General features: G+C 47.5%; 1 protein-coding gene across 1 annotated transcript; it reads left to right on the forward strand.

The window, feature by feature from the left end:
- Positions 1–375: 375 nt before the first annotated feature.
- ZNF180 (zinc finger protein 180) lies at positions 376–25,342 on the forward strand. The gene is made up of 5 exons (XM_046681052.1): positions 376–564; positions 3,429–3,516; positions 12,933–13,007; positions 17,002–17,128; positions 18,527–25,342. The coding sequence occupies exons 2-5, from the start codon at positions 3,466–3,468 to the stop codon at positions 20,260–20,262; spliced, it is 1,989 nt and encodes a 662-aa protein (XP_046537008.1). The 5' UTR covers positions 376–564; positions 3,429–3,465; the 3' UTR covers positions 20,263–25,342.
- Positions 25,343–26,687: the final 1,345 nt, after the last annotated feature.

The following is a 26,687-nucleotide window of genomic DNA, read 5'->3' on the forward strand; positions in this document are numbered from 1 at the left end:
GTCCGACAAGGCAGCAGGCGCCCGGGAGGGGTCCCCGCCGTTCCCCTCCGGATCCCATGTCAGGGCCAGTCGCGGGCGTCAAGCGGGGCCCGAGGCCAGCCTTCCCCAACTCAGCCACTCCCCACGCATCGGGACCCCGGTCTCCGCCTGCGGGTCCCGCTCCTCCCCCCGGGGACACCCGGACCTGACGCCCGCTCCCCATCCAGCCGCATCCCCGCACCCACGGCCCGCGTGGAGCTGGAGCCCCGCCTCCTCGCCGCCCGCGCCGCGAAGGCTTCTGGGAATTGTAGTTCCCGCTCGCCGAGCCCCAAAGCACTTCCGGGTTCGGCCAGAAGCGCAGCCATTGTCCTGCGCGCGGACGCTGGCTGTCGCCGCGCGCCTCGGCCCTTTGGAGCTTAACTCGAGCGGCGCTGCTGATGCCGGGTTGGGGGGTGGAGCGAACACGCTTAGCCCGAGTCTGTCGTTTGCAGAATCGGAGCAGGGCTTGCTTGAGCCGCGCTCGTCCTGCCGCAGAGACGCGCCGGGCACGGAGGCTGGGACAGGCCGGGCCGCGCGGACGCCCAGGTTGGTGAGGGGCGGGGCGGCGCTGGGAGCCCCCTGCGCGCATGCGCAGGGTCTAGGCGGGAAGCTGGGTTGGGGAGTGTGGGTGGGAGATCTGGGACCTGCGCGGGCGGCGCTTCAGCTTCGGGTCCCCGAAGTTGGTGGGGGTTCTCGTGCAGCTGCAGCTGGCGGGGCTGTGCTCTGCGCGCGTGCGCGGTGCTGGGTCACGTGGTGCTCTGGTCCCGGGCCTGAGGGTGCCCACCGTGGTGGGCGACAGGTCAAGTGCATGGGTGCGGGTGAGATCCTCGCCTCCCCCTCCTCCAATGCCGCGCCTGTTTAATGGAGGGCCTGAGGACGACCGGGCTGAGGGAGTGCTCAGCTGCAGATTCTGGTCCTTGCAGGAGATGCTCTGCGCCACTGTCCCGATCCCCTTGAGCAGGCCTTTGAGTAGGAAGGACGAGGCAGGAGGCGATATTCTGGGCAGCCGGGATCCTGGAGCAGACGCCGCTCTTCTCGCAGGCCTGCGGGCACCCTGCAGGTAGAGGAGAGACCAGGCTGGAGTTGCACATTCTTGCCCCGGGAGAGGCAGTGCTCCTTCAGCAGACCCTCAGTAGGAGTCGCTGATGGACTGCAGATGCCCAGGATGAAGGCGGGACCAGGGCCCAGAGGCAGGTTCTAGGCGGAGCACTGCCTGCACGTGCTGGGGGTGTCTGGATGCGAAGCAGGGGCTCCGAGGGATCATCCTGGGAGCCAGGGAGCATAGGGCAGAGCCCCAGGGCATTCAAGTCTGGTGGAGACGCTGCGGTGGAGGTGCAGACCACGAGAGCGGGAAGGACAGAGCTGCAGCAGCTGCCATCACTGCTGTTTGGGGAGGAAGCAGGATGCTGCCGGCGTGAGGATGAAGTATGCGTTCCCGGGACCTTTGTCAGAGTTTGCTCTGCTTGCAGGCATGACAATGCCCAGGTTGGGAGAGGGACAGAGTCTGGGCTGCAGCTCTGGACCTGGAAGGGTCTGTCCTCTGTCTGTCACCCGGGGGCTCATGTTTGGGCAGGAGGAAGCGAAAGGGCCCACTTGCAGTGGGAGCTGCCCTGTCAGGAGCTTGAGACCCCCCAGGCTGGTGAGTGCCCTGGTCCTGGGGCTGATTCTGGAGCTCTGTGCTCCAGCCAGTGTTTGGGTGTGCTGATGGCAAGCAGGCTGTGGGGCAGGTGACCCCACAACCTTCACGGGGGCTTGTGGGTGCCTGTGGTGTCCCAGGTGGGTTGAGGCCCAGAGTGGGGATGCAGCTTCTCATCTCAGGAGCAGGACGGGCAGAGAGCCCAGGTCCTGGATGCCGGTTCTTGGCGTGAACCTGCCCTGTGTGTGCGTGGATATGTCACTAGGAGGGAGAACCTGGGTGGGTGGCCCCTGTGCGGTGGCTGCTGGAGTAGAGTCTGGGGCCCCAGTTTGGAGCTGCGGGTTCCCGTCTTGGGAGAGCCGAGGCTACTCCAGCTGTACTCCACACGTGCACTGGTATCCGGGCAGGATGGTGAGACGTGGGCAGTCCTAGGACCCTGGTACTGCCGGGGGATGCCCAGGTGGGTGGAGGGAGCAGCTGCAGACTGCACTGCAGAGGGTAGGGCTGCCCCAGGGCCCTCTGTGCCACACACACACAGCATTTGTCCTGGAGGTGGGTCTTAGACAGAGGGTGCTGGGGTCTTTGTGCAGACGGTGCCCTCATCACCGCTGGGTGATGGCCAGGTTAGTGGAAGGACAGGATCTCCCTGAGGGGCCCAGGAGGGTACTTAGGCAGCAACCTGGACAGGTGTGGCTCAAGTAGTGGCCTGTGGAGGAAACTGGGTTTGGGTGCAGGGTCTGGTACGGCTGCATTGTGAGCCCACACGATACTATTTGAGTGAGAGTCCACTGGGAGTGAGGGAGCGGGTAAGAGGAAGAGAGAGAGCAGGAGTGGAGTGTGTAGGGTGGCATTTCCCAGGGGCTGTTTTGTCTCAAGCTCAGAAACATCTAGTCGGTACAAAGACAGCTGAGCTCCAGAGGTATACATTCTGGGCCTGCCTGAGACAGGCTGCCCTTGGCTGGCATGTGCTGGTATGTGTCACAAGGCCCCCAGTCCTGGGCTCAGTTGCCGTTTTAGGCCTGATGACATCCAGGTTGGTGGAGGGACCAGGTCAGAGCTACAAATTCAGGGCCCAGGAGGGTTTGGGGGTGGGAATCTTGGCTGGCGCTGTTCTGGTCGGGGCCAGCGGACCCCAGGACGGTGGAGGGACAGGTCCTGGGTGCCTGGAGCTGTGTGCATGTGCTTGGCTGTTTGAGCGGGAAGTGGGAGGCAGACCGCGAGGGGTATCTGCAGGCTCAGGGCTGGTGAAGGGGAGGGGAGACCCGGGGAGGGTGGGGCTGTGTCTCGAGCTCTGAGCTTCGTGCGTCTAGTTAGGGAGGGGGCTTCTGGGCCGTAATCCCCCAGCCGGCTGCTTGCCCTAGGAAGCGGTGCTGGTTTGGGGCTGCAGATTCAGCTTGAGGGGAAGGGGTGCACACTAGGGGATCCTCTATGTGCTGGGTGTTTGTGGGCGTCCCAGGACCCAGGGGGGTAGGGAGGGTCTGATTTGTGCTGCCGATTTTGGGGGTGGGCGGAAGGCCGCCTTTGGGCATGAGGTTGGCTCACGGGTAAGTGGCCCTGAGGCCCGGATAGTGGAGGACCCGGGTTGGAGCTGCCGAGTCTCGGCCTGGGAGAGGGACTACATGTGCATGCATGGCTATTCGGGCAGGAGTCTGAGCAGAAGCTTCTAGAAGCACGCTTGCCATGGGGAGCGCATCCTGGGAGCAGAGACTTATCCAGGGAGGGGACGCCATGGTGGTCCTGCACGATGATGCTGTACTCAGGCTTCTCCTTGCAGCTCAGGACCTCGGGCCCCTGCCCGCCTGGAGGAGAGCATGGAAGAGCAGGACGAGAAGCCGCCAGGGTCCCTGAGGGCCTGTGCGCAGGTGAGTGGAGGTTCTGCTGGGACACCCAGAGCTTGCTGCCACCCAGGCCCCACCGCGCAGCCCTCTATGCTGGGGAGGCTGCCCCAGCTCTCTTTGCAGCGTTTCGGGGCCTGTTGGTCCCTCCTAACCGGTAGGCTTCTAGCATTTACACACTATACATTGTGTACATGTATTTCCTCGACGCTCCACTGACATAAGGACAAGCCCTGGAGCCCTGTCTGGCCACGGACCTGGGGAATGCTGTGAATTTACCCCAATGAACCTGCCACCTTCACCATCACTACTCTGTCTGGAGGAATTTGACACCCTGTATCAGAAGGCCTTAGAATGCTGCTTCCCCATCGGCCAGCAGCTCACAGCTCTGTCTGAGAACAAGCAATTGGAAATACGCTAAGTGTGCGATGTAAGAGGAGGTGTAAATGAATTATGGTTAGACCATGAAATCGAAAACACTGTAGCTATTGATATAAGAAGGCATACTTACCGACATAAAAAGGTATTTATAATGTATGTTGAGTAGCTAGCGTTTAGAAATGGTCACTTTTTAAAAAAGGGATGTTGTTTGTGTGTGTGTAGAAAATATACTAGAAGATTATAAATATTCCAGTTTACAAAGATCATCTGTAAGTTACATTCCAAGTGACTTTCTGTGTTCATTTACTTATCTGTATTTTCATACTTTTGTACAATGCATTTTAAAGTTAAGAAATTAACCATTTAGAGAATTTTCCTACAACAGATATTCTTTGAAAACATTTAATCTCTTAAAAAGTTTAAATTAGAATTTCACCTTCCCCTTCCTGAGCAGTTCAATCCGGGAGGCCCTAGGTGGGGCCGAGTTCGGGAGGCATCTGCCGTTGAGGATGGGTGGCCTGCTGTGGGTGTCACAGGCTGATCAGGGTGTGGAGGGCATCACTGGCCAAGCAGGGTGAGGAGGGGATCTGCACGGGATGGCAGCTTGGCACGGGGATTCAGAGCCCAAGTGGGTGAGGCAAGTGTCTGTACAAGGGAGGGAATCTGTTTTGGGGTGACAGGGCTAGAGTGGGTGAGAAGGAGGGGAGACCCCAGTGTGGGCAGCCCAGGTGCAGCGATGGTGTCCATGCAAAGGGCGGTCCAGTGTAGGCTGTCGGAGCCGGAGCAGGTGAGACGTGCACCCATGTCAGGGACGGGGACGCTTGCTGGTATGCCATGTCACAGCTCGAGCAGGCGGAGGGCATCCACGCATGAGGGTAGCCCGGCGTGGGGTATCAGAGCCCACGCAGGATGTCAAGGGCACCCACACGGAGCCCGAGTCCGAGTGGCACGAGAGTGAGGCCGTGAAGAGGCCGCCTCGTCTCCAGAGTCAGACCCCAAGCAGAGCAAGGAGGACCCTGGCAGGGGGGTGGCAGAGGCCGGGGGCCGAGGAACCTGTGTGTGGGAGAGGCAGTGACAATGGATGTGGGAGATTAGTTCCCTACAGGGGGTTGATCAGGTAAGTAAATACACTGAGGGTCCAGCGAGCCAGGGTTCTCGCTGTCAGACACGGAAAGAGAAAACCCTGGAATGCACTTTGTGGTGTGCAGTGGGAAAGGAGGTGTTGACGTGGCTCATGGTTTTCAGTAGACATGGGTGTAGACATATGTGGAGAGGTGCCTATGGGGGTGTGTGTGTGTGTGTGCGCACAGACATATGCACACATATTCCCTGTCTGTCCACTGTGAGGGCCTGGGAGCCGTGACATTCTGATGCCAACGTGCACACCTCGTGCCCAGATTTTGATTTCTACGTATGCCACAGGCTTTATGGGTTCACTTTTAACGGATGTTTAGTGTTCATTTTTTTGCTGTTACAAATAGCACCGCTGTCAGTGTTTGTATGTATGATTCCTTGTACACACGCGCGTGAGTTTTAGCGGGAGTTATGCAAATGTAACTTTACATTCACAGCATTATTGGAACTACAGGTAAGGCTTGCCTTGACATGGCCATTGACATTTTGTGCTAAGCTGATGACTTTGGGTGTTTTCTGGGAATCGTAATGGTCCTTTTGCCATTTTCTAGTACGTTGTACACCTGAGTTAGCAATCTGTTGTTAGAGTGTTTACTTCCATCACATATTTATTGATTGCCTCGCCAGCGTGAGGGCCTGTGTGAGGCACTGGGGAGAAAGCTGAGTTAGTTCTCACAGACAGAAGTGCACTTTCCATGTGTTGCAAGGCTGCGTGGGAAAAGCACAAGCACCCTCCTTCTTGTATTGGTTATCTGTGATCGTGTGCCCCAAACTTAGCAGCTGAAAGCGGCCAACATTGATTGTCTCACACAGTTTCCGAGGGTCAGGAACCAGGAGCAGCTCGGCTGGCTGTTTCTGGTGCTCAGGGTCTGGCAAGGTTGTGATAAGGCTGGGGCTGCTGCCTCCGGAAGGCTTCTCTGGGTGGGAGGACTCGCTTGCAAGGTCACTCATGTGGCTGTTGGCGAGAGGCCTCCACACCACATAGACCTCTTTCTCCCAGAGCAAATGATCTGAGAAAAAGAGAGAGAGAGAGAGAGAGCGCTTAATTGCACCCAACCAAGATGGAAGCCAGAGACTTTTAACATCTGACCCCGGCAGTGACACACCGTCACGTCCTCTGTAATCTGCTGGTCCCACAGACCCACCCTGGTACCATGCGGTCAAAGACGACCCAAGGGTGTGCATACCAGGAGGCAGGGGTCCTGAGGCCATCTTGGAGGCCGGCTACCACACGTCTCCAATCTGAATGTGCCTAGTTAGTTTTAATCGATATCAGAAGATGCACAGGTACCTTGTTTGGGCCTGAGGGATGTTGATGAGGGCCCTGGCAGGGAGGAAAATCCAGGGAGCCCAAGTCTTGGCTTTGAATGAGTGACGGGCATTAGTCCAGTGAGCTGGCCCAGGAAGGAGCCGTATTGAGACATCACCTGAGAGAGTTCAGTGGCTCCCACCCTGGAAGTAGCTGGGCCAGCGAAGGTCTTCAGGTGACTCTGAGCCCTCCCTGCCTTCAGGGACTGAGACCAAAAGTCCTGTGAGCCAGCCCTGGTGGCCTAGTGGTTGAAGTTCGGTGCACTCTGCTTCGGTGGCTCGGGTTCGGTTCCTGGGTGTGAAGCCACACCACTCGTCTGTCAGTAGTCATGCTGTGGCGGCAGCTCAAATGGAAGAACTAGAAGGACTTAGAACTAGAATATACAACCATGCTTGGGGCTTTGGGGAGGAAAAAAAAGAGAGGAAGATTGGCAACATATGTTAACTCAGGGCGAATCTTTCCCAGCAAAAAAAAAAAAAATCCTGCCAAGGGGGTGGTAGAGCCTCACCCATCCCCTGTCAGTCTGAACATTCAGAGCCGGGCGGGTTGTTGATGAGTTGGCGACCCCCGTGGTGGAGGGTCTGTCCTGCGCTTTTGAGGAAACTGAGAATTATTCATAGATGGTGGTGTGGGATGGGAGAGAGAATTTTCTTGGGCATGAGAACTAGTGAGACCCTCTGGTCCGGAGGACCTCTGAGTAAATCAGACGGAACCTTCAGCTTTCTAGTTGGATGAGGATTGGTTGAATTATTGATCAATGTCCGCTTGAATCAATAATTAAGAAACTTCAGGGCCTCCACGTGGGCCCTGTGTGTCACGGCCGTTGAGCTGAAATGTGAGCTCTGTCCTGTGTCTCCTGCGGGCACTGAGAAAGAAACACACCGAAGAAGGACCAGTCCCCTGATGGGGTGCCTGTTAGAGTTAACTTTCTGAAGGTCCTCACGGAGACAGAGAGCTTCCAGCTGGCACACCCCAAAGGCAAAGCTTCGAGAATTGAGTTCAGCGATAATTCTGTGCCTTGACTGGAAGCTTTGTTGTGTTGCCTCAAGGACCCCCCAAGTTGAGAAGGGGGTGTGTGGTCACCTCTATTTACAGGTGAGCAAATGGCAAATGGTCCTGGGTCTGCTTTGACCATGGGCTTGCTGTGAAGTGGACAGGTCACCTCGTAACGGCTCTGCTCATCTCCTTCCTCTGCTCTGGGTCCCATGTGGTCCCAATGAACGAAAAGGATAATTTTTAAATGCTCCAGAAGGACATTATGTTAAGTGAAAGAAGCCAGACACAGAAAGACAAATGTGGCCCAGTCTCACTTACATGTGGAATCTAAAAATGTCAAAGTCACGAAAGTGGAGAGTAGAGTGGCACTTGCGAGGGGCCGAGGGTGGGGGAGACGCAGAGATGTTGGCCAAAGAGTGCAGAGGTTCAGTTACGCTGGGTGAGAAAGTTCCGGAGATCTCATGTGCAGCACGGTGACTGTGGTCGACAAAACTGTATTGTGTACCTGAAATTTGCTGAGAGAGTTGATCTTCAGTGTTCTTACCACAAAAAAGAGCTGTAACTGCGTGAGGTGGTGGGTGTGGTCATGTGCTTGCCTGTGGTCTTCATTTCACAATGTGTATGTCGAACCTTCTCGTGCACCTGAAAGATGTACAATGTTTATTTGTCAAGTGGACGCCAATAAAGTTGTAGAATGAATAAATAAGTTGTTAATAGTGAAAATAACAATGCTCCAGAGCACATAGACGTGGGGGTAAAGGCTTTTAATTCCATGCCACCGTCCCAAACCGTGCACATCCCCCTCATCCTTTCAAATTCAGAGAACCCACATTGTGCTCCTACTCAATACTGAGGAAAAAACACAGATGAAAAACATAGTTCTTGACAGGATAGAAGTCATGACCCAGGGGAGAGAGATCTAAGGATGGAAGTAATACGAGAATGATTTCACTGATACTGCAAGGATCCAGTGTGAACAGCTAAGAAATCCTGAGGGAAGAGGAGACCAGACTTTGTGCAATCTGGGAACACTGCATGGAGGAGGTGGCGTCTGATCTGGGGCTTGAGTGATCCGTCAGACTTGAGTGGAGGGGCGGTTGATAGAGGGGAGCTGGGAGCAGTCAGTCAGTGTTCAGACCATCTTTGCTGAGCTCTGTGGACTTCGGTGAGTTTACTGAACTTTATTCCTGTTAATTTCTGTTTTGGCGAAATAGACATCACTCCTTTCTTCAAAAAACTTTCGATGGGCCGTCCCTGTGGCTGAGTGGTTAACTTTGCGCACTCTGCTTCGGTGACCTGGGTTGCCGGTTCGGATCCTGGGCGCAGACCTAACACCACTTATCAGGCCATGCTGTGGTGGCGACCCACACAGAAGAACTAGAAGGACGTACAACTAGAATATGCAACTATGTACTGGGGCTTTGGGGAGAAAAGAAAAAAAAGAGGAAGATTGGCAACAGATGTTAGCTCAGGGCCAATCTTCCTCACCACAAAAGCATACCTTTTAAAAAAAAAACCACAAACACTTTGGAAATTGCTGGAATTGCAATACCATTGGCATTCCCTTTAAAAAAAGAAAAAGAAAAATTTAGATAACTGGGTGAGATAGTCTATGTGGAAGTATTCTATCTGTTATTAAACGTACTGAGCAAATGACAGATGACTAGATTATCTAAAGGAAGCTGCAGGAGCTGAGACGGAAATACGGGAGGCATTCCTCAAATGGTCAGTTATAAAGTGGATAGGGAGAGTGGATGGGGGTGGATGGGTATGTGTGTGCACACGCTTGTGACAAGATGGTTTTGAGCATTTAGTTTGAGTGAGTGAGTTGGGAGCAGGTTCTGGATGCTGACGCCTTGAGTTTGCCGAGGAGGAAGGGCGCCCACTGGAGATTCTTCTAACCAGAGGAGCGATCGCGCCCAGCAGTGGTTGGGTGCCTTTGGGGGCCACAGGGACATCCGTGAAGGCTCAGCACATCCCGTGTCCCTCCTCTCAGTGGTTGCCTTACTGTCCACACACGTTTATGAAGGGCCTACTGTGTGTCAGTGTTGATTCAAGCGTGAGACTGTGGTGAACAGGAGAAACGAGAGCTCGGCCCTTAGGGAGCCCACTCCAGTGGAAGCTGGATAAAAAGCAAAGGCTTAGGTCTGTGTGTGACGCCCAGAAATGGCAGCAGGTCCCATGGTGGAATCGCCTGCCTGGATGGGAGCTGTTGACTGTGAGCTGGACTGATCTCCATTCTGTTTTCCTCGTGAAAACTTTTACACCAAAAGGTGTCGAGAACAATTTTGATTAAAGAGAAGGGGCACCGTGTTCCCCAAGTAGGATTGTTGTAGCACTTGTAGCAGATAAGGAACATTTTGGAGTTTTGTTTCTTCCAAGTACCTGCTGAGGTAGAAACATTAAGTTCAGTTCTTGGCATTGTTTCTTAACTGATCTTAGCTGTTTTAAAACAAAAAACAGGGGCCAGCCTGGTGGTATAGTGATTAAGTTCCACGCACTCCACTTTGGCAGCCTGGGGTTTGTTCACAGGTTCGCGTCCCGGGTGTGGACCAACCCACTGCTCATCAAGCCATGCTGTGGTGGCGTCCCACGTATAAAGTAGAGGAAGATGAGCACGGATGTTAGCTCAGGGCCAGGCTTCCTCAGCAAAAAGAGGAGGATTGGCTGCGGATGTTAGCTCTGGGCTAATCTTCCTCACCAACAAAACAAAAAACAAAAACCCCAAAACAATGAGTAATAATTTAAAATACAGGCTAGTGTTTGTAAGTTTTCCTTTCTTGAGAAACTTCTCATTTCTCAGGCATTTTTTTTTTTAAAATTATAGGATGAGTTAACTTCTGGCCCCTAAATTGTTGGAATTCAATGTCAACCGCTTTTGTAGCCGGAAGAGACAGGTTTGGCATCATCACATGTTAGGAGCGTGGTTTCTCTTTGCAGCCGAGTTTCCGTGATGTGGTTGGGTTCATTAACAGTGCCCGGTCAAAACCTGTGGCTCCCTCGGACCGTCTGTAGTTGTGTGGGGGTTACTTTGGCCTTGTGAGTTGGGTTCATTTTTGTTCTCTGGCGTTTTGTAGCAGTGTTGAGGCGGGTTAGCCCTGCTGCTGTTCCTGCTGGCAGTAACGCAGGCAGCCTAGCATCTAAGCTCTCACACGGGGCCCTCCTTCCATGGTGGCGGCTCCGTCTCTTTGAATGCTCAGTGTTACCCTCAGTACCAGTGCAGGAAATAGACAGAAGTGTTTTTTGTTTTGAGGAAGATGATGGTGAACCCTGGGCTGCCAAAGCGGAACATGCACACTTAACCGCTGCGCCACTGGGCCGGCCCCTACAGAATTGTTTTTAGGTTTGAAGACATCCTTTTGTGAGCCAGCCCTGATGGCCTAGAGGTTAAAGTTTGGTGCTCACCACTTCCGTGGCCTGGGTACAGTTCTCGGTCATAGAACCACGCCACATGCCATGTCAGCGGCTCATGTACAAGAACCTACAACTAGAATATACAACTATGCTCTGGGGCTTTGGGAAGGAAAACAAACAGGAAAGGAAGATGGGCAACAGATGTTAGCTCAGGGCCAGTCTTTCCCAGCACAGAAAAAAAGAAAAAGAAAGAAAGAAATCTTTTTCTGACTTTAAACGTATTAATGTCAGCCGTTTTTAATAACCATTATGCAAGAGTGAAATTTTCTCTAGGCTGATGAGCCACATCTATTGAAAAGTACAGTAGTTTGTTTCCTTTTAGTTTGTGATTCAGAGACTCTAATTGAGTGATAATCAAGAATCAACAGCATTTGCTTTTCAGTGTTTGAAGATTTAAGGAGCAAAGTATACTTCAGTGGGCTGTCATTTGACAGGTTGAGTTATTGTGCTCTGGAGAAAAAAGCTGCAGGAAGCTACAAAGGAATTATCTTGTTTCAAAGTGATTTTTCAAGAGGAAACACTTTCTGCTGGTTTCTGAATATTTAATTAAGGAAAATAAATGGCATTTACAAAATAGATACAGGATTAAAACATAGACAGTGCACCTGCCTTTGCATTCTAACGCCCCGCCCCCCGTAATAACTGCTTTTAATGCTTTTGACGGTGTCTTTCCAGATTTTTCTGTGCATGTTTGTATTCTATAAAAATCGATTTATATTCTATATACTGTTCTTAATTTTTCATTCAACAATATGTTATAGATATCTTTCTGTCATTTATATGCACAGACTGTACAAATCTATTTCTTCTTGTTTTGGCTGCTAAATAGTGTTTAGTTATCTGAATGAAGCCTGATTTAACCAGGCGCTTACTAATAGACTTTTATTCCCCCCTCCCATTTTTGCTCTGATGACGTAACCCTTTAATGAGAGTTCTTGTACATACATCTAAGTGTACTTTCTATTATTTCCTAAGGAAATAGTTACAAGTAGATTTATTGGATATTACATTACATTTAAAAAATATATTGGCATTAAAGAAAACAAAAGTAAACGCAGAGAGTATATGTAAAAACTGATGAAATCTGAGTAAAGTCTGCATCTGAGTTAAAAATATTATGCCAGTATCAGTTTCCCGGCCTTGACAATGTGCGGTGGTTGTGGGTGACACTCTTGGGGCAAGCTGGGGGGAGGGTCACAGGAACCCTCTTTCTATTTTTGCAACTTCTTGTGTGTCTTAAACTATTTCGAAATAAAATGCTTTTTAAAAATATATATTGCCAATCCAGGAAGGTTGTATCCACTTTAACTTCCATTAAGAGTGGATGAAGCTCCCGACCAGGGGCCTCCAGGCAGGAGACATTAGCATCAGGCAGAAGAAAATCTCCCTGTGCTTGGGGTATTGGTTACGTCCAGGGATCTGAGCACATAAGTAGGTATAAAGAGGATAATGGGAGCCGGAGAAGGCAGGCACAAATATAGAAAGCAGGAAGGCTAGAAGAAAACATGTCGTTGAGTTGTAAGTGGAGGTATCAGTATGAATTTATGGTGTCGAATATATAGAGATAGTTATAGAAATAGAGATTTGACTTTCTCTGATTTAAAGAGGCAAGCATCTTTTTGAATATTCACTGGCTGTTTTCTTTCTTCGTAGTTGAGTTGCACTGTACTTTCCTTGGTCCATTTTTCTGTTGAGGCTTCTTTTTTTTTTTTTTTTCTGATTTGCAAGAAATCTTAAGAGTGTAGATTCTTACTGGTGGTGCCTTTATTGGTGGTACTTTTTGCCAGACATTTTATGGAGTTAATTCATTGACCTTTTCCTTCATGATTCTTTGGTCACGTTGTATTTCGTCTTATTTGTTTACAAGTCTGTGATCCAGGACTTCAGGCAGGGCCCAGCTGGATGGTTCTTTTCCTCCATGTCGTGCCTGGGGTTGCTCGCTCATCTCCATTCGGCTGGTAGCTGGGCCGGCCTGGAAGATCCACAGAGACCTCATGTCCGTGTCTGGTGCCTCAGTGCTCCTCCACACGGGCCCTCTCTCTCCACAGGGCTAGCTTGAGCTCACCAATGGGCGGGAGCAGAAGTTCGCTTGGCGGGATGTGTTAAGACAGGTGGTCTTTCGAATCCCAGCCTACCTACTGAGCAAGTTTTGAGCCATGAGTTAGCTCTCTGATTATTTCCCTTTTTCTCGCTGGTTTTGTCTTCTCAGGACTCCCTCCTTCCTCAAGAGATTATCATCAAGGTCGAGGGAGAAGATGCTGCGCCGCTGGCCATCCCATTCCAGGTGAGTTGGACGTGGGCTCTTTACACTGAGAAATGCGCGTGGCTGGTTGGCGGCGGAGGCCAGATGGAAGTGAGGAAATGGAGATACGAGTGGACAGCCTTTACAAACCCTTGGGTAGCATGTGGAAGATTGAAGAGAATGAGAGCCACAATAAAATTTGAGTGTGAGCAGCTTTTTAATTTTTTTCTCAAAGGATTGAAAACATTTGACCCCATTAAGTGGTTACAGGAAGGAGTCAATGGAGAAAAAGAAGTTAACAATCGGGAGAGAGAGGTGATAAAACTGTAAGGCAGAATTCTTGATTAGTGCCAGGGGAATTAATTCAGAGCGTGGGTGAGGAAGAAGGCTCCGCAGAGGAAGGAGGACTCATGCAGGAAGACGGAGGTTGACGGAGTTACTTAAGGGCTTGGATTTTTCTCTGTGGACAGTCAGATAAAGTTGTCTGTTGGGCTTCAGGTGGGACATGGAGAGACGTTTGACGAGGACGGAGAAGGCCTCCAACAGTAATTTTGGATTATGAGAGAACAAGCTGCTCCAGGAAGTATCGTAGGGTTGCCGGTGGGTCTGAAAGGATCGTTCCAAGAGAGTGAGCAGTAATTGATAATACTCTATCTGGCTGCTTCTGTGGGTTTTTTCCAGGGGCATTCTGTAACCTGCTTTTCATGGATAGCAGATTGACATTCAGATTTGCTCAGTTTTGGTAAATCTGCCAGGTGTGTTCAGTGGAAGCCCCGTAGGTCAAGGTAGTATTAGAGAGAGAATTTTTGCGTATGTCAAATAGATTAAAATGAATTATCTATGGACTGTAAACTGAATAATTAAGATGGAAGAGATAAAGAGAACACTAACTAGAAAGGAAAGAATATAGACCAGGAGTTGATAATAGCAGACGTTTGAGTAGAATAGTGGCCCCAAACCGTTGAAGAAGAAGAAGGGCAAAGTGAATAACTGAGCAAGAAAGGTGGAGCAGTCTGGTGTTGTAATAAATAGTAATAATCTGATGTTGTAATCAAAAATAGTAATAATCTGGGGCCAGCCCAGTGACATAGTGGTTAAGTTTGCACGCTCTGCTTTGACAGCCCAGGGTTCATGGGTTCAGATCTCGGTTGCGGACCTACACACTACCCAGGAAGCCACGCTGTGGTGGCTTCCCACATATAAAATAGAGGAAGATTGGCACAGATGTTAGCTCAGGGCCAATCTTCCTCACCAAAAATAATAATAATCTGATATAATCGAAGAGTGGGCAGTTCGAAGAGTGGGCAGTTCTGTATGTGTGATTTAGAAGTTGGAGTACTTTACAGTGATTCCAAGACCCTCTGGGGTCTCATCCTAAGAGTGAGGCACTGAAGAACAATCCTAGGGTCTGGGAGTTGGGCTAGTCCTATGAATCAATGACTGGAGACAGTCTCTGGTGTCAGGCAACCTTGAGGTTGCATCTCAGCTACCGACCTCAGGCGTATGCATTAATTTCTCTAAGCTTCTAATTCTTCATCTGAAAAATGCTGCTACTAGTAGTATTTTCTCACAGGGACCTTGTAAGAATTAAATGGATGATAGTTTATGCAACATTCTTAGCACACCACCTGACGCCGCACATTAAGCAGTTCATTCAAGTCAGTCATTTTTCTACTGTCATCAGAGAACTCTACAAGTGCACGCCGTGGATGGTGCAGGATGAAACAATACAAGTTCTTGAATTAGAGGTCAGGTCCTGGGTTTAAGTCTTCAGTGGAGGAGGGTGGTGGTGTTCGAGAGGTTGGTAGGACAAAGCTGCAAGAAGGGTAAATGGCATGAGTTTCAGTGTAACTGGGAGGACACACATGCTCCCCCTTTGGTGCTGAGCCCCCTGGGATGGGAGAGCGTGACCACCCTGAGCCTGTGAGGGCTTAGCAGGAGGGGGTCCCCGGGGGCAGGTATAGGTTTCCATTAACACAGGGATGCAGAGGGTAGAGGTGGTGAAGGATGCTGAAGCTGTGGGATTTCATTATTGCGGAACATGAGGTCCTGAGGGCCTAGTGGGAGGGCTCGGGAAGGAATTTGGGGGAGTGCAGAGTTTGGCATGGGTGAGAGGAAGAACAGAACGAGTGGAGACAGGAGTCTGGAAGAGCCGGTATCCACGCGTGGAAGGACTTTTTCAAATGGGTCTGCGATAGGCATTGTGAGATTCAGGTGAGGGGAGAGGGCTTAAATCAGAATTGGGACCAGGATTATTTTGATATATTACCATCTCTTGATACTATTGATTCACATATTGAAATAATTTACCAAAGATGTAGTTATTATGGACTATGCAGCCACCCTGCACTAAACCCTGGAGTTACCGTTGCAGACTGTGAATACCTTGTCCCTGCCCCGTGCATGGAGCCTGGTGACAAAGTTGACCATTCTGCAAATGATAAGAGAATGTGCTGTTTTGATGGCAGTCCCTGGGACTTTGAGAACGTGGAGCCAGGAGTGGAGCGGGACGTGCTCATCTGGTCTAGCATCATTTGGTTGACGTTTGGACAAGGCTCATGTTACAGGGACCTACAGTAATTGGCAAAGGGGGGATATGTTTATGAAAAGGAAGTGTGGATTGGACGCTGGAAAACAGTATCTCTAGATCTGTGTTCAATACTGGTGGCAGTTTGCAGATGATGTTTCTGAATCCCGTTTTGGGCTAATCATGAAAATCTTTGAGATTTGGGTGAAATTTATGGGCCCCAACTTAGAGAAATGCATGTCCTGTAGCATTCTGCATGGAGTTTCGTGGGATTCAGGGACCCTGTGTTCTAGTCATGACCCACAGCGTAAGAACGTCTGATCTGTTGAAGAAATCTTTAGTGGCTAGTGGCATGGGCCTTCCCTGGATTTTGCTGCCTTTTAGTAAGGACAATCACCCTCAGCACTTCTTTTTTGGATCAGAATTCCTGCCCGATAGTCTTGGGAAACAGGTCCTTTCTTGCTTAAAGGAGGCAGGCCGAGAGGCCCCTTTACATGGCAGTAATGACAGGGAGTGTCTCCTGAAGGCCCCACGGTGCAGCTCTGAGTGTCGACAAAATAGAACTGTCAGCTGAAGATGAAGAGTTCAGGGTGGAGGCTACATTGGCTGTCAGTTAATTATTCAGGATTTTCAGACCTAATAATCCTGGTAATAATTGCCAGCCTTTATTTTTTGTTTAGTAAACTCTGCCAATATATATAGCTTTCCCTATATTGTCACAATTAATTCACTCAAAAACCCAATGAGTTTGGGTATGATTAAGCCCAATAAACAGAAATAGAATAAACCCACCATTGAAAGACTGATTGTCAGATACATATATTTTTTTAAATTCAGACATGGGCTCTTTATAGGTTGGAAAATCCAAGCTTCTTTTCTTCCACATCTGGTGCTCTTACCCTATTCACACTGCCTTTCATTAAGGCCCACATTTCATCTTCTCTCTCAGGCATCAGCAAAGTAAAGCCCGTGGGCCCAATTCGGCCCTCTGCCTGTTTTTGAAAGTACCATTTTATTGTAATACGGCCGTGCCCGTTTGTTCATATATTTTCTGTGGCTGCTTTCTTGCTACACCAGCATTGCTGAGTAGCTGTGATGGGGACTGCGTGGCTTGCAAAGCCTAAAATACTCACTCTCCAGCCTTTGACAGACAAAGTTTGCTGACCGTTCTGTTAGTTGCTTGGGAATTTGGAGGGAATTGCGTTTTCACCAGTGCAAAAGTCAGCATAGGCTTTTTCTTTAAGGTGGACAAGAGGGAAAACAATTTATGTCAGTTCTTATCTGGGGTTCCTCTTTGGGGTTGAAAAAACAGGTCCAGCATCCAAAACCCAAAGGGGCTCCCCCAGAAGACACCTATACACTTTGACTAGAATCCTTTGAATGCTGGCAATCTTAGGACAACTTCCAGGCCATCAGATTTTTCGTTTTCCATGTGTCAGACTTTTCCTCCTCTGTGAACACTGGAGGGAAAGGGTGCCCAGCTGAACGGGAATGTGTGTCCTGTTTTAGGAAGGCGTGAACTTCAAGATTGTGACTGTGGGCTTCACGCAGGAGGACGAGGGCATTTTGAACCCTGCTCCGAAGACCCTGGACAGAGATGTGATCCTGGAGAACCACAGGGACCTGGTCTCTTGGGGTAAGAATACAGTCTCCTTTAATAGAAGTCTGTATATTGAAATTACTTCTCATTTCTATCGATTCCAAGTTATGGAGTTCAGAGGCCAGAATGATCTTGGCCACACGTAGGTTGTGTTTATGGGTTTTATTCCTCAGTGAAGATTTAATTTTAATTTGTAGGGCAGAAAAGGTACAGCTTGTTGGAGCTTGTTCAGTCTTCATGGTTTCCAAAGGCCTAAGACTGGGACCAAATTCTGCAGTGATTTTATTTTTTTTTTTCTCCAGCCCAGCACCCAAAATCCTGTATCTTTCCCTATGAGCTTTTCAAACCAGACTTAATCTTTTGGTTGGAGCAAGCGGATGAGTATAAAAGGAATTCCCCAGCACACATATCCAAATGAGAAACAGACACATAGGAGGGAGTAAAGAAATTTTTTTTTTTAACGAGCTCAACATTTTTTTTTTTTTTTTTGAGATTGGCACCTGAGCTAACAACTGTTGCCAATCTTTATTTTATTTTTTTCTGCTTTTTCTCCCCAGATCCCCCTCTGGTACATAATTGTATATCTTAGTTGCAGGTCCTTCTAGTTGTGGCATGTGGGACGCCGCCTCAGCATGGCCTGATGAGCGGTGCCACGTCCTCGCCCAGGATCCAAACTGGCGAAATCCTGGGCTGCTGAAATGGAGTGCATGAACTTAACCACTTGGCCACAGGGCCGGCCCCCTAGAAATTTTGATTGAAAGGCATGCTGCATTTTCTTCTGTTTCCCACCCTGCAGTGGATTGTACATCACTGCTTTTTCCGGATACTCTCTATTGCTGGACCTTGTAGCCACCCAGGCTTCTGCTTCCAAGCTAACCTCCATTCTCTCGTAGTCACAGGACTCCCCGTAAGGCATTTAGAGAACTGAGATAACAGTGCCCCCATTGTTTTTCCTAGTTCCCAAATGTACTTTGCCCAGGTCTTACACAGACTGTGCTAGCAAGTTTCGTGCCTTCAGAAATTCCTAGAAATGTAGGTGCTAATCTCTTATTTCAGTAAACATGTGTTTAGCACTAAAGAGGGCAAAAGGGGACCCTTTATTTCTTTGCTAAGGATTGCAAAGTTGTTGTGAGATTTTGTAGTTCTGCATAGGTGATCTTATTTTTGGAATATGGAAATTTTGATTTTGCATCTAAAGTCTTATGCATTCAGCGAAACTAACATTAAAATAGTCCCATTTTAGTGCCCTATTATACTGTTGGGCTGTGGTGGTCCTCTGTGTTCTGCTTCCTCCCACCCTTTTGCTTTCTCTATCCAGGTTACGGTAACTGAAAACTAATCCACGTGTGTTTTGCATACTCTCTTGTCAGCTTTATTCCTCTATTCCAGGTCTGACACTTTTTGGCTAGGGTGTTTCATTTTGCTTTCTTCCAGACTTGGCAGCCGCCCTTGGAAGAAGAGAATCAACCTCAGAGCAGAACACGGATGATGAGCCGTCCCAGGGAGTGAAGATAGAAGAGTTGACAAGAGATGATCCTTGGTTCTCTTCCTGTGGAGAAGTTCAGGATTATAAGGACCAGTTGGAGAAACAACAGGAAAAACAGGAGAGACTTTTGAAGGAAGGGGCCTTCACTCAAAGGAAAGCTGTTTCTCATGAGAGAGTCTGCAAAGGTGATGAACTTGAGAAGGGGGGTCTGAATTCCAGTCTTCTTCCACCCCAGATGATACCCGTAAGAAACCATTTTCATAAACATGCTTCACATGTTAACAAGTTGCGTCATAATTGTCTCATCAACAGTCATCGGATGGTTGATGACAGTGAGAAACTGCTTGAGAATAATGGATGTGGAAAACCTCAGAGCTTTCGCCTTATTCAGTTTACAAGAACTCAACCGGAAGATAAGTCCTATGGACTTAGTGACGGCATTCAGTCTTTTAGCCTTGGTACGCCCCTAAATATACGTGAGAAAATAGGTGCAAGAGGAAAAGCCTTTGATTTTAAGGAACGTGGGCACGTTTTGAAGCACAGCCTATCCCACAATGAACGACAGAGAATCTCTGTTCAAGAGAGTCAGTGCAAATTTAGTAAAACCTCCCAGAGTTCATCCCTTGCCCAAAACGTGAGAAATCATTCTGAAGAGAAACCCTTTGAATGTAACCAATGTGGGAAATCCTTCAGCTGGAGCTCTCATCTCATTGCCCATCAGAGGACTCACACAGGGGAGAAACCCTATGAGTGTAACGAATGTGGGAAATCCTTCAGCCGGAGCTCTCACCTCGTTTCCCACCAGAGAACTCATACTGGAGAGAAACCTTATAGATGTAATCAGTGTGGGAAATCCTTTAGCCAGAGCTATGTCCTTGTCGTGCATCAGCGAACCCATACTGGAGAGAAGCCTTACGAATGCAGTCAGTGTGGAAAGTCATTTAGGCAGAGCTACAAGCTTATCGCCCATCAGAGAACTCATACTGGAGAGAAGCCCTATGAATGCAATCAGTGTGGGAAATCCTTTATTCAGAGCTATAAACTTATTGCGCATCAGAGAATTCATACTGGAGAAAAACCCTACGAGTGCCATCAGTGTGGAAAGTCCTTCAGTCAGAGTTATAAACTTGTCGCCCATCAGAGAACCCACACAGGAGAAAAGCCCTTCGAATGCAATCAGTGTGGGAAATCCTTCAGCTGGAGCTCTCAACTGGTTGCCCATCAAAGAACTCACACTGGAGAGAAGCCCTATGAATGTAGCGAGTGTGGGAAATCTTTCAACCGCAGTTCTCACCTCGTCATGCACCAGAGAACGCACACTGGAGAAAAACCCTACGAGTGTAATCAGTGTGGGAAGTCCTTCAGCCAGAGTTACGTTCTGGTCGTGCATCAGAGGACTCACACTGGAGAGAAGCCGTACGAGTGCGGTCAGTGTGGGAAATCCTTCAGGCAGAGCTCATGCCTTACTCAGCATCAGAGAACTCACACTGGAGAGAAACCCTACGAGTGTAATCAGTGCGGGAAAACGTTCAGCTTGAGTGCTCGGCTCATTGTCCATCAAAGGACTCATACTGGAGAGAAACCCTTCACATGCGGTCATTGTGGGAAAGCTTTTATTAACAGCTCTAAACTTATTAGGCATCAGGCAACTCATACAGAAGAGAGACCCTATGAATGTAGCTAGTTTGGAAACCTTGCCACCGAAGTTTCTTTTCTTTCCTTTTTTCTTCTTTCTCTTTCAGGGGAATCCATTTGTTGGGAAGAGCTGGTGTAAGAACAGGGTGTGTGGAAAAGCTTTCAGTTCATCCTCTATTATTGTGTATCTGGAAATTTGTTCTGGAGAAGAAAGGAATGGAAACGATGAATCACGTATTTTACTTAGCAATTCCGTATTCAAAATCAAACTTAGCCCTTATGATGTATTTCCACAAAAGTAGTAGGTATTGGCACTTTTCCTTGCAGAAAACACTCAGACCCAAATCTGGGAGAATTGCCATTAAGTGGGCAATATGCTGTGGAATGAGTGTGAGCGAAGTAGGGTTCTTTTCCAATAAAGAGTTGATGAGACGGCCAGCACGGCTGGGCTTGTTGAGAGGGTTGTAGTTAATAGCACTTACGCTGGAAAACAGTTTTTCTGTGTATCATTTTACCACGCAATTTCCCCAGTAGCTGCTTTGTAATCTGTTTCATACAGCACTTTCTCTTATTGTGAAGATTTTATAAAAATTAGGAAAATGGCTAAGGTATGAAGTGAAAAATACAGGACAAGAAAATACAACATTCATTTCTAGAACCACTGTGATAAGATATTTGTGTATGGATCAGGATCAAAAGGAATTCTGGGTGTATCTGTTTGATTTTTAAGTTTATGCCTGGTTTTCTCTTTTTTGGATTCTATGCTATTTTGCTATAATAAAAGATTTGATGAGTAAAAATGAGTCAAAGACACAGATACACAAAAACAGAGTTTTTCATCTCTTTTGTCTAACCATTTAGGAAGGACTGGGTGGCCAGATAGCAAAGATTCCTCAGCACTCTGAGATTGCCGTTTGGATCAGCACAAGCAGATCATCTGTAGTACTTAGAGCCCAGGGATAGTCTCCATTGAAAATAAAATACTTGCCTAGGAATGTGGACCTGGAAGTTTAGGCCAGAAAGGGTTCTGTATGGGGTTCAGAATGCATGGGCAGTATAGTGGGCATTTTCTTCATATATACAGAACAGTATAAAGGAGTTCTATCTTTGAGGGATTTTTTCTCCTCTCACGTAGTATTGTCTTTTTTGTTCTGGGATATATTCCCTAATGTGAGTTCTGAGTGGCAATCACTCCCCTGGCTAAGTGCTCATCACCTAAATTGACCTTGCAAGAATGTTTTTGGAGAGGCGAGATTGAAAGCTACTGGTTTTTTTAGATTTAGTTTACATATCTTTCTGGTCTTTGTCCCTAAATCCTGTATTCTAATCTTGTGGATTTTCACGGACCTGAAACCTCTGATCCCAGAGCGTTAATGAAAAATAAGAGGAGAGGATAGAAAGAGAGAGAGAAAGCTAAAGTGACATTTGATAAGGGTTTCCCTTAGTAAAACTCTGTCCCCACGAGATGACCCTAAGTGGAGCTGTCTCTGTGAGGATTAAGCCAGAGAGTGCAGCACACCTGGCCATGACTGGAGTTCTGGGGGAACAAGTGTTGATGACTGGAGGACTGGCTCCCCATCCCAAGAGCATCTTCAGTCCATGAAGGTCCTGAGGGAGAAACAGCAAGGGTTTTCCATATGTTGCCTTATGGGGAGGACATAAAATTGTGAAAAATCCTAATTTAGCAAGAGGACCTGAAAAGGCTTCTTTTCCCCAAAGTTTTAGATACAACCAGTGTCCAGTTCTGGGTCCAAGTGGATGATCTTCCCCGGGTGTGTTGACTCTTACTTTTTAGGCAGGAGCCACCATTGTACAAATGAGAATAAAGCCAATGGGGCTAAGAAGGAAGGCTCTGAAGATTTCAGGTTTGGGAAGTGATTTATTGAGAGCTCTTCAATAAATGTTAAAAGTACTTCGTTGAAAATGTGCACTTGGTAAAACTGCAAACAATTTTTGAAGTGAGTGTAAGTAATTGTGTGTGTGTGTGTTTCTGGCCAGGTTGAAAATGTGGATCATCTGTGCACACTAAGTCATAAGTGTTATATCAGTTTCTAGGTGGTGATTTATGGTTGCCAGATGTTTTGAAGATAGATTCAGTAAATAAAAATGTTGATTTTTATCATCTGCTCAATAATTTCCTTTTGTAGGAGAGGTATTCTCTCCCCCCACCCCCACAGTTTTATTGAGAAATAGTTGACATGGTATTCTTTTAATTAAAAAACGGTCAACCAAAAATGAAGAGAAGTTAAAGTGACAGCCAAAAATATGTAAACTTCCGAACCTAAAATTCAGGGTTAAAAAGGAATTAGTAACTTGATTTTAATGACATATGTATGACATATATGTAATGACATATGTCCCTTGCATAAAAATTTCTGTGTGTATAAAATTCACAAAATTAAAGTTGTGCCTTGCCATAGAAAAATTTTATAGAGATTTTTTACAGACCAAATTTCTTTCACCATAATCGCGTAAAATTAGAAATAAGTAAAAGGTGACCAAAATGTTTTTAAGTACAGTCACACGCCACATAACATTTCAGTCAACAACAGACTGCATATATGATGGCAGTCCTGTAAGATTATAATGGAGCTGAAAGATTCCTGTTGCTTAGTGATGTCCTATTGTAATGTCATAGCACAACACATTGCTTGTGGGTTTGTGGTGATGCTGATGTAAATAAACACTGAACTGCCAGTTATATAAAAGCATAGCACTTAGAATTATGTACAGTACTTGATAATACTTGATAATAAATGACTGTGTTACTGGCTTATGTGTTTCCTATACTTTTTATCATTATTTTAGAGCGTGCTTTTTCTACTTATAAATAAAAAAGTTCACCATGAAATAGGATGCTGTGTCATGCCAGCAGCAACCTCATACATCTCGTGTTTACCATGTGTCTCGACTGTATCATTTCCTCTTGTGCTTGGTTTAGTCTCATGTTGTTTTGTTCATCATGGCCCCTAAGCATACAAAACCCACCACTAAGGTTGCTGGTAAGAGGCCATATCAACTGATTAACCTGGAAATGAAATTAAAAGTGATTATGGACCACGAAGGAGGAAAATCAGTGATGGTTCTTCCTTGCCAGTCAGACACATCCCATTCCACCACAGCTCCAGTCTTGAAAGACAAGAACAAAGTGACAGAAGCTGTTAAAGGATCTGCTTCATTGAAGGCAGTGAGACTCACACAGATTTGAGAAGGGCCTATGTCAGACGTGGAGAAACTTCTAATGACCTGGACTGAAGGCCAGACACAGGAGCGTATCCCTCTCAGCACCATGACCATCACGGCCAAAGCAAAAGGTTTGTTTGCAATGTTGAAAGACAAGGCTAGATCTGACTACAATGTCGAATTTGCTATCTCTGGATGGTTTAAACAATTCCAGGATGGTTATTCATTACATAGTGTGAAAGTGAGCCATGAGTCTGCAAGTTCTGACGGGAAGGCAGCTGAAGAATTTTTGGAATTCTAGCAAAACTTATTGTGGAGGAAAGTTACTTGCCAGAGTAAATATTCAAAATGGATGGAACTCCGTATTCTGGGAACAGATGCCTGAAAGGGCTTTCATCCATAAGGAGGCCAAGTCAGTGCCAGGTTTCAAGGCTTTTAATGACAGGATAACAGTCTTGCTTGGGGGCAATATTGCAGGCTACAAATTAGAACCCTTTGTGATCTGACACACTGAGAACCCCAGGGTCTTTGAGCATATCAATAAGCACACAATGTTACTGGAGCAGTAAGAGGTCATGGATGACCCAGCTCCTCTTCCAAGATGCCCTCCTGAATTGCTATGCCAGTGAAATGGGGAAGTACTGTTTGCCGAATAATATGCCTTTCAAGATTTTCCTTATTGTTGATAATGTTCCTGGACATTTTCCTTTTATTGGTGGTCTTCATCCCAATATCAAAGTGGTGTTTCTCCCTCCAAACACCACCTCTGTGATCCAGTCACTGGATCAAGGAGTTATAGCAGCTTTTAAGGCCTACAGCCTGAGCAGCATGTTTTCCCAGGCTGCTGCTGCAACTGAGAAAGACACTAATGCACTTCTGGAAGGATGACAACATCTGTGACTGCATCAAGAACCTTGCTTGGGCTCAGGATGATGTCACCAAGGAGTGTATGAGTGGCATCTGGAAGAAGGCACTCAAGAGGTTTGTCCTTGACTTAGAAGGATTTGCTAAGGATGAGGAGGCTGTGGTTGAGAGGGCAAACAATTTACCCTGGGTGTGGATGCGGATGACACTAAGGAGCTCCTAGAGGTGGTTCCTGAGGAATTGACTAATGAGTTGTTGGAACTGGAACAGGAATGCATAGCTAAGGAAGAGGGAAGAGAAAAGGAAACTACAGGAGAAGGAAAAGAAGAACCCCCAAGAAAATGCACAGGGAAGGGTTTAGCAGAAGTTTCACAGACCTCAACAAGTTCCTGGAAAAGTCTGCAAACATGGACCCCAACACTGAAAGGTTTTCATTAATAGAGAGGCATGTTCATGGTGCATCATCAGCCACAAGCAAATCTATGATGAATCAAACAAACAAACCGAGCCAACCATCATGGACATATTTCTGAAAAGAGTGGCACCTTCTCAAGATTGGCCTCAGGCGCGTCCTTCAGGAGGCATCCCAGAAGAAGGCTGTGTTAGCATCGGAGATGACAGCTCCATGCGTGTCAGTGCCCCTGAAGACCTGCCAGTGGGACAAGATGTGCAGGTGGGAGACGGTGATGTTGATGATCCTGACCCCATGTAGGCCTGGCCTATTGTATGTATTTGTATCTTAGTTTTCAATTTAAAAGTTTAAAAAGTAAAAAAATAAATAAATAAAAATAGAAAAAAGAAGCAGAGAATGAAAAATGAGCAGAATGTGGCTGAGCGCTTGGTTATTGGCCTTGACAAAGGGAGTTTCTCAATGTTTCACAAAGATCCTGAGAATCACAGCTGTGAGTACAGACGAGGAAAGAGTGTTGCAGGCCAGCACCATCCCTAACCTGTCTGCAAAGGCCAGAAAGGTCACAATTTGTGGGAGGCAGTGCTCTCTTTCAGTGTTTGTGTTCGAGGGCCTGGGTACTCCACACCGTGTTCCATATCTGAGAAAACAGATGCACACACTTGGAGTTTCACATTTGGTGATTCGTGCTTATTCCCATGACATAATCACGATCACATTTGTTATCACCGAAAATACTTACTGTCCATTGGGGCCACCCGGTGGTGCAGCGGTTAATTTCGCATGGTCTGCTTCTCAGTGGCCCAGGGTTCGCCAGTTTGGATCCCAGGTGTGGACAAGGCACCGCTTGGCAAGCCCTGCTGGGATAGGCCTCCCAGATATAAAGTAGAGGAAGATGGGCATGAATGTTAGCTCAGGGCCAGTCTTCCTCAGCAAAAAGAGGAGGATTGGCAGCAGATGTTAGCTCAGGGCTAATCTTCCTCAAAAAAAAAAAAAAGTACAGGAAATACTTACTGTCGACCTCTGACGTGATTTTCAGATACAAATCTACAAGGATACTACAGAGGCCATATCCAGGTTAGCATTGTCTGTTTCTCTGTCAGAACAAATGCCTTTACCCACAATTATCAGAAAACCTCGCTCCACGTTTGGAGTGGCTTTTGCTGTTTGGTTGGTGCGTTGGTTTAACAAGGTCCCTGAGGTCCACTTTCACTTCATCTCTCTGCTTTGCTGTCCCCAGGAGATGCTTCATTTTGTGGCCTCTTCCCTTCAGGGTTATACAACGTGGCCTGCAGCTTCATCATTCCCATTTGAACTAGGAGAGAAAGGCTTCCTGTGACTTTCCCAGAAGAGCCAGGAAGACATTTTCTAGGAATCCTCTGCTCCTCGTATCCTTCAGTCTGAGTGGTGGATGGAGATATCATTTTACTGATAAAAGTAAAAGTTCCTTTTGCTTTTTTTAATCTTTCCTTCAAACTCCTGGAGCCATCACGGGCAAAGGCTATGAGATTACCATCAGACAAATAAAATCAAACTCTGAAGATGAGGGTAGCATGAGCCCCTCACGAAATACGTGGCCAGGCTGTGGGGGCGTAGACGCATGAGCACACTTTTCATGAGTGGTGGTGGGAGGAGGAAAGCTTAAGAGGCAACAAACATTCTAACGATGCTTGTTTTATGTATATTTTGTGTTACAAGGACAAGGATGACACTATCATTTATCTTTTAGCATGTGCAAAGGAGCTGATTTTTTTGCTGCTTCTCACGATGAAAATAGCCCTTCTTATAGATCCCTTTTCAAGGTGATGTCCTTATTGTATTCATTCAACCAATAACTTTATTGAATAATTTCAGTGAGTCAAACGCTTTGCTAAACTCAAGGGGAAGATTACAAAACTCCTCATTCCTCTTTTCTACTCCACGTCCACTGCCAGTGTGTTAGTTCAAATTCCTATCACTCATCTCTAATACGACCCCAATAAATGCCAATGATAGAACCATGGATCCCAAATACCCCC

Source organism: Equus quagga, chromosome 13 (genome assembly GCF_021613505.1).
Source record: "Equus quagga isolate Etosha38 chromosome 13, UCLA_HA_Equagga_1.0, whole genome shotgun sequence".
Taxonomy (NCBI): domain Eukaryota; kingdom Metazoa; phylum Chordata; class Mammalia; order Perissodactyla; family Equidae; genus Equus; species Equus quagga.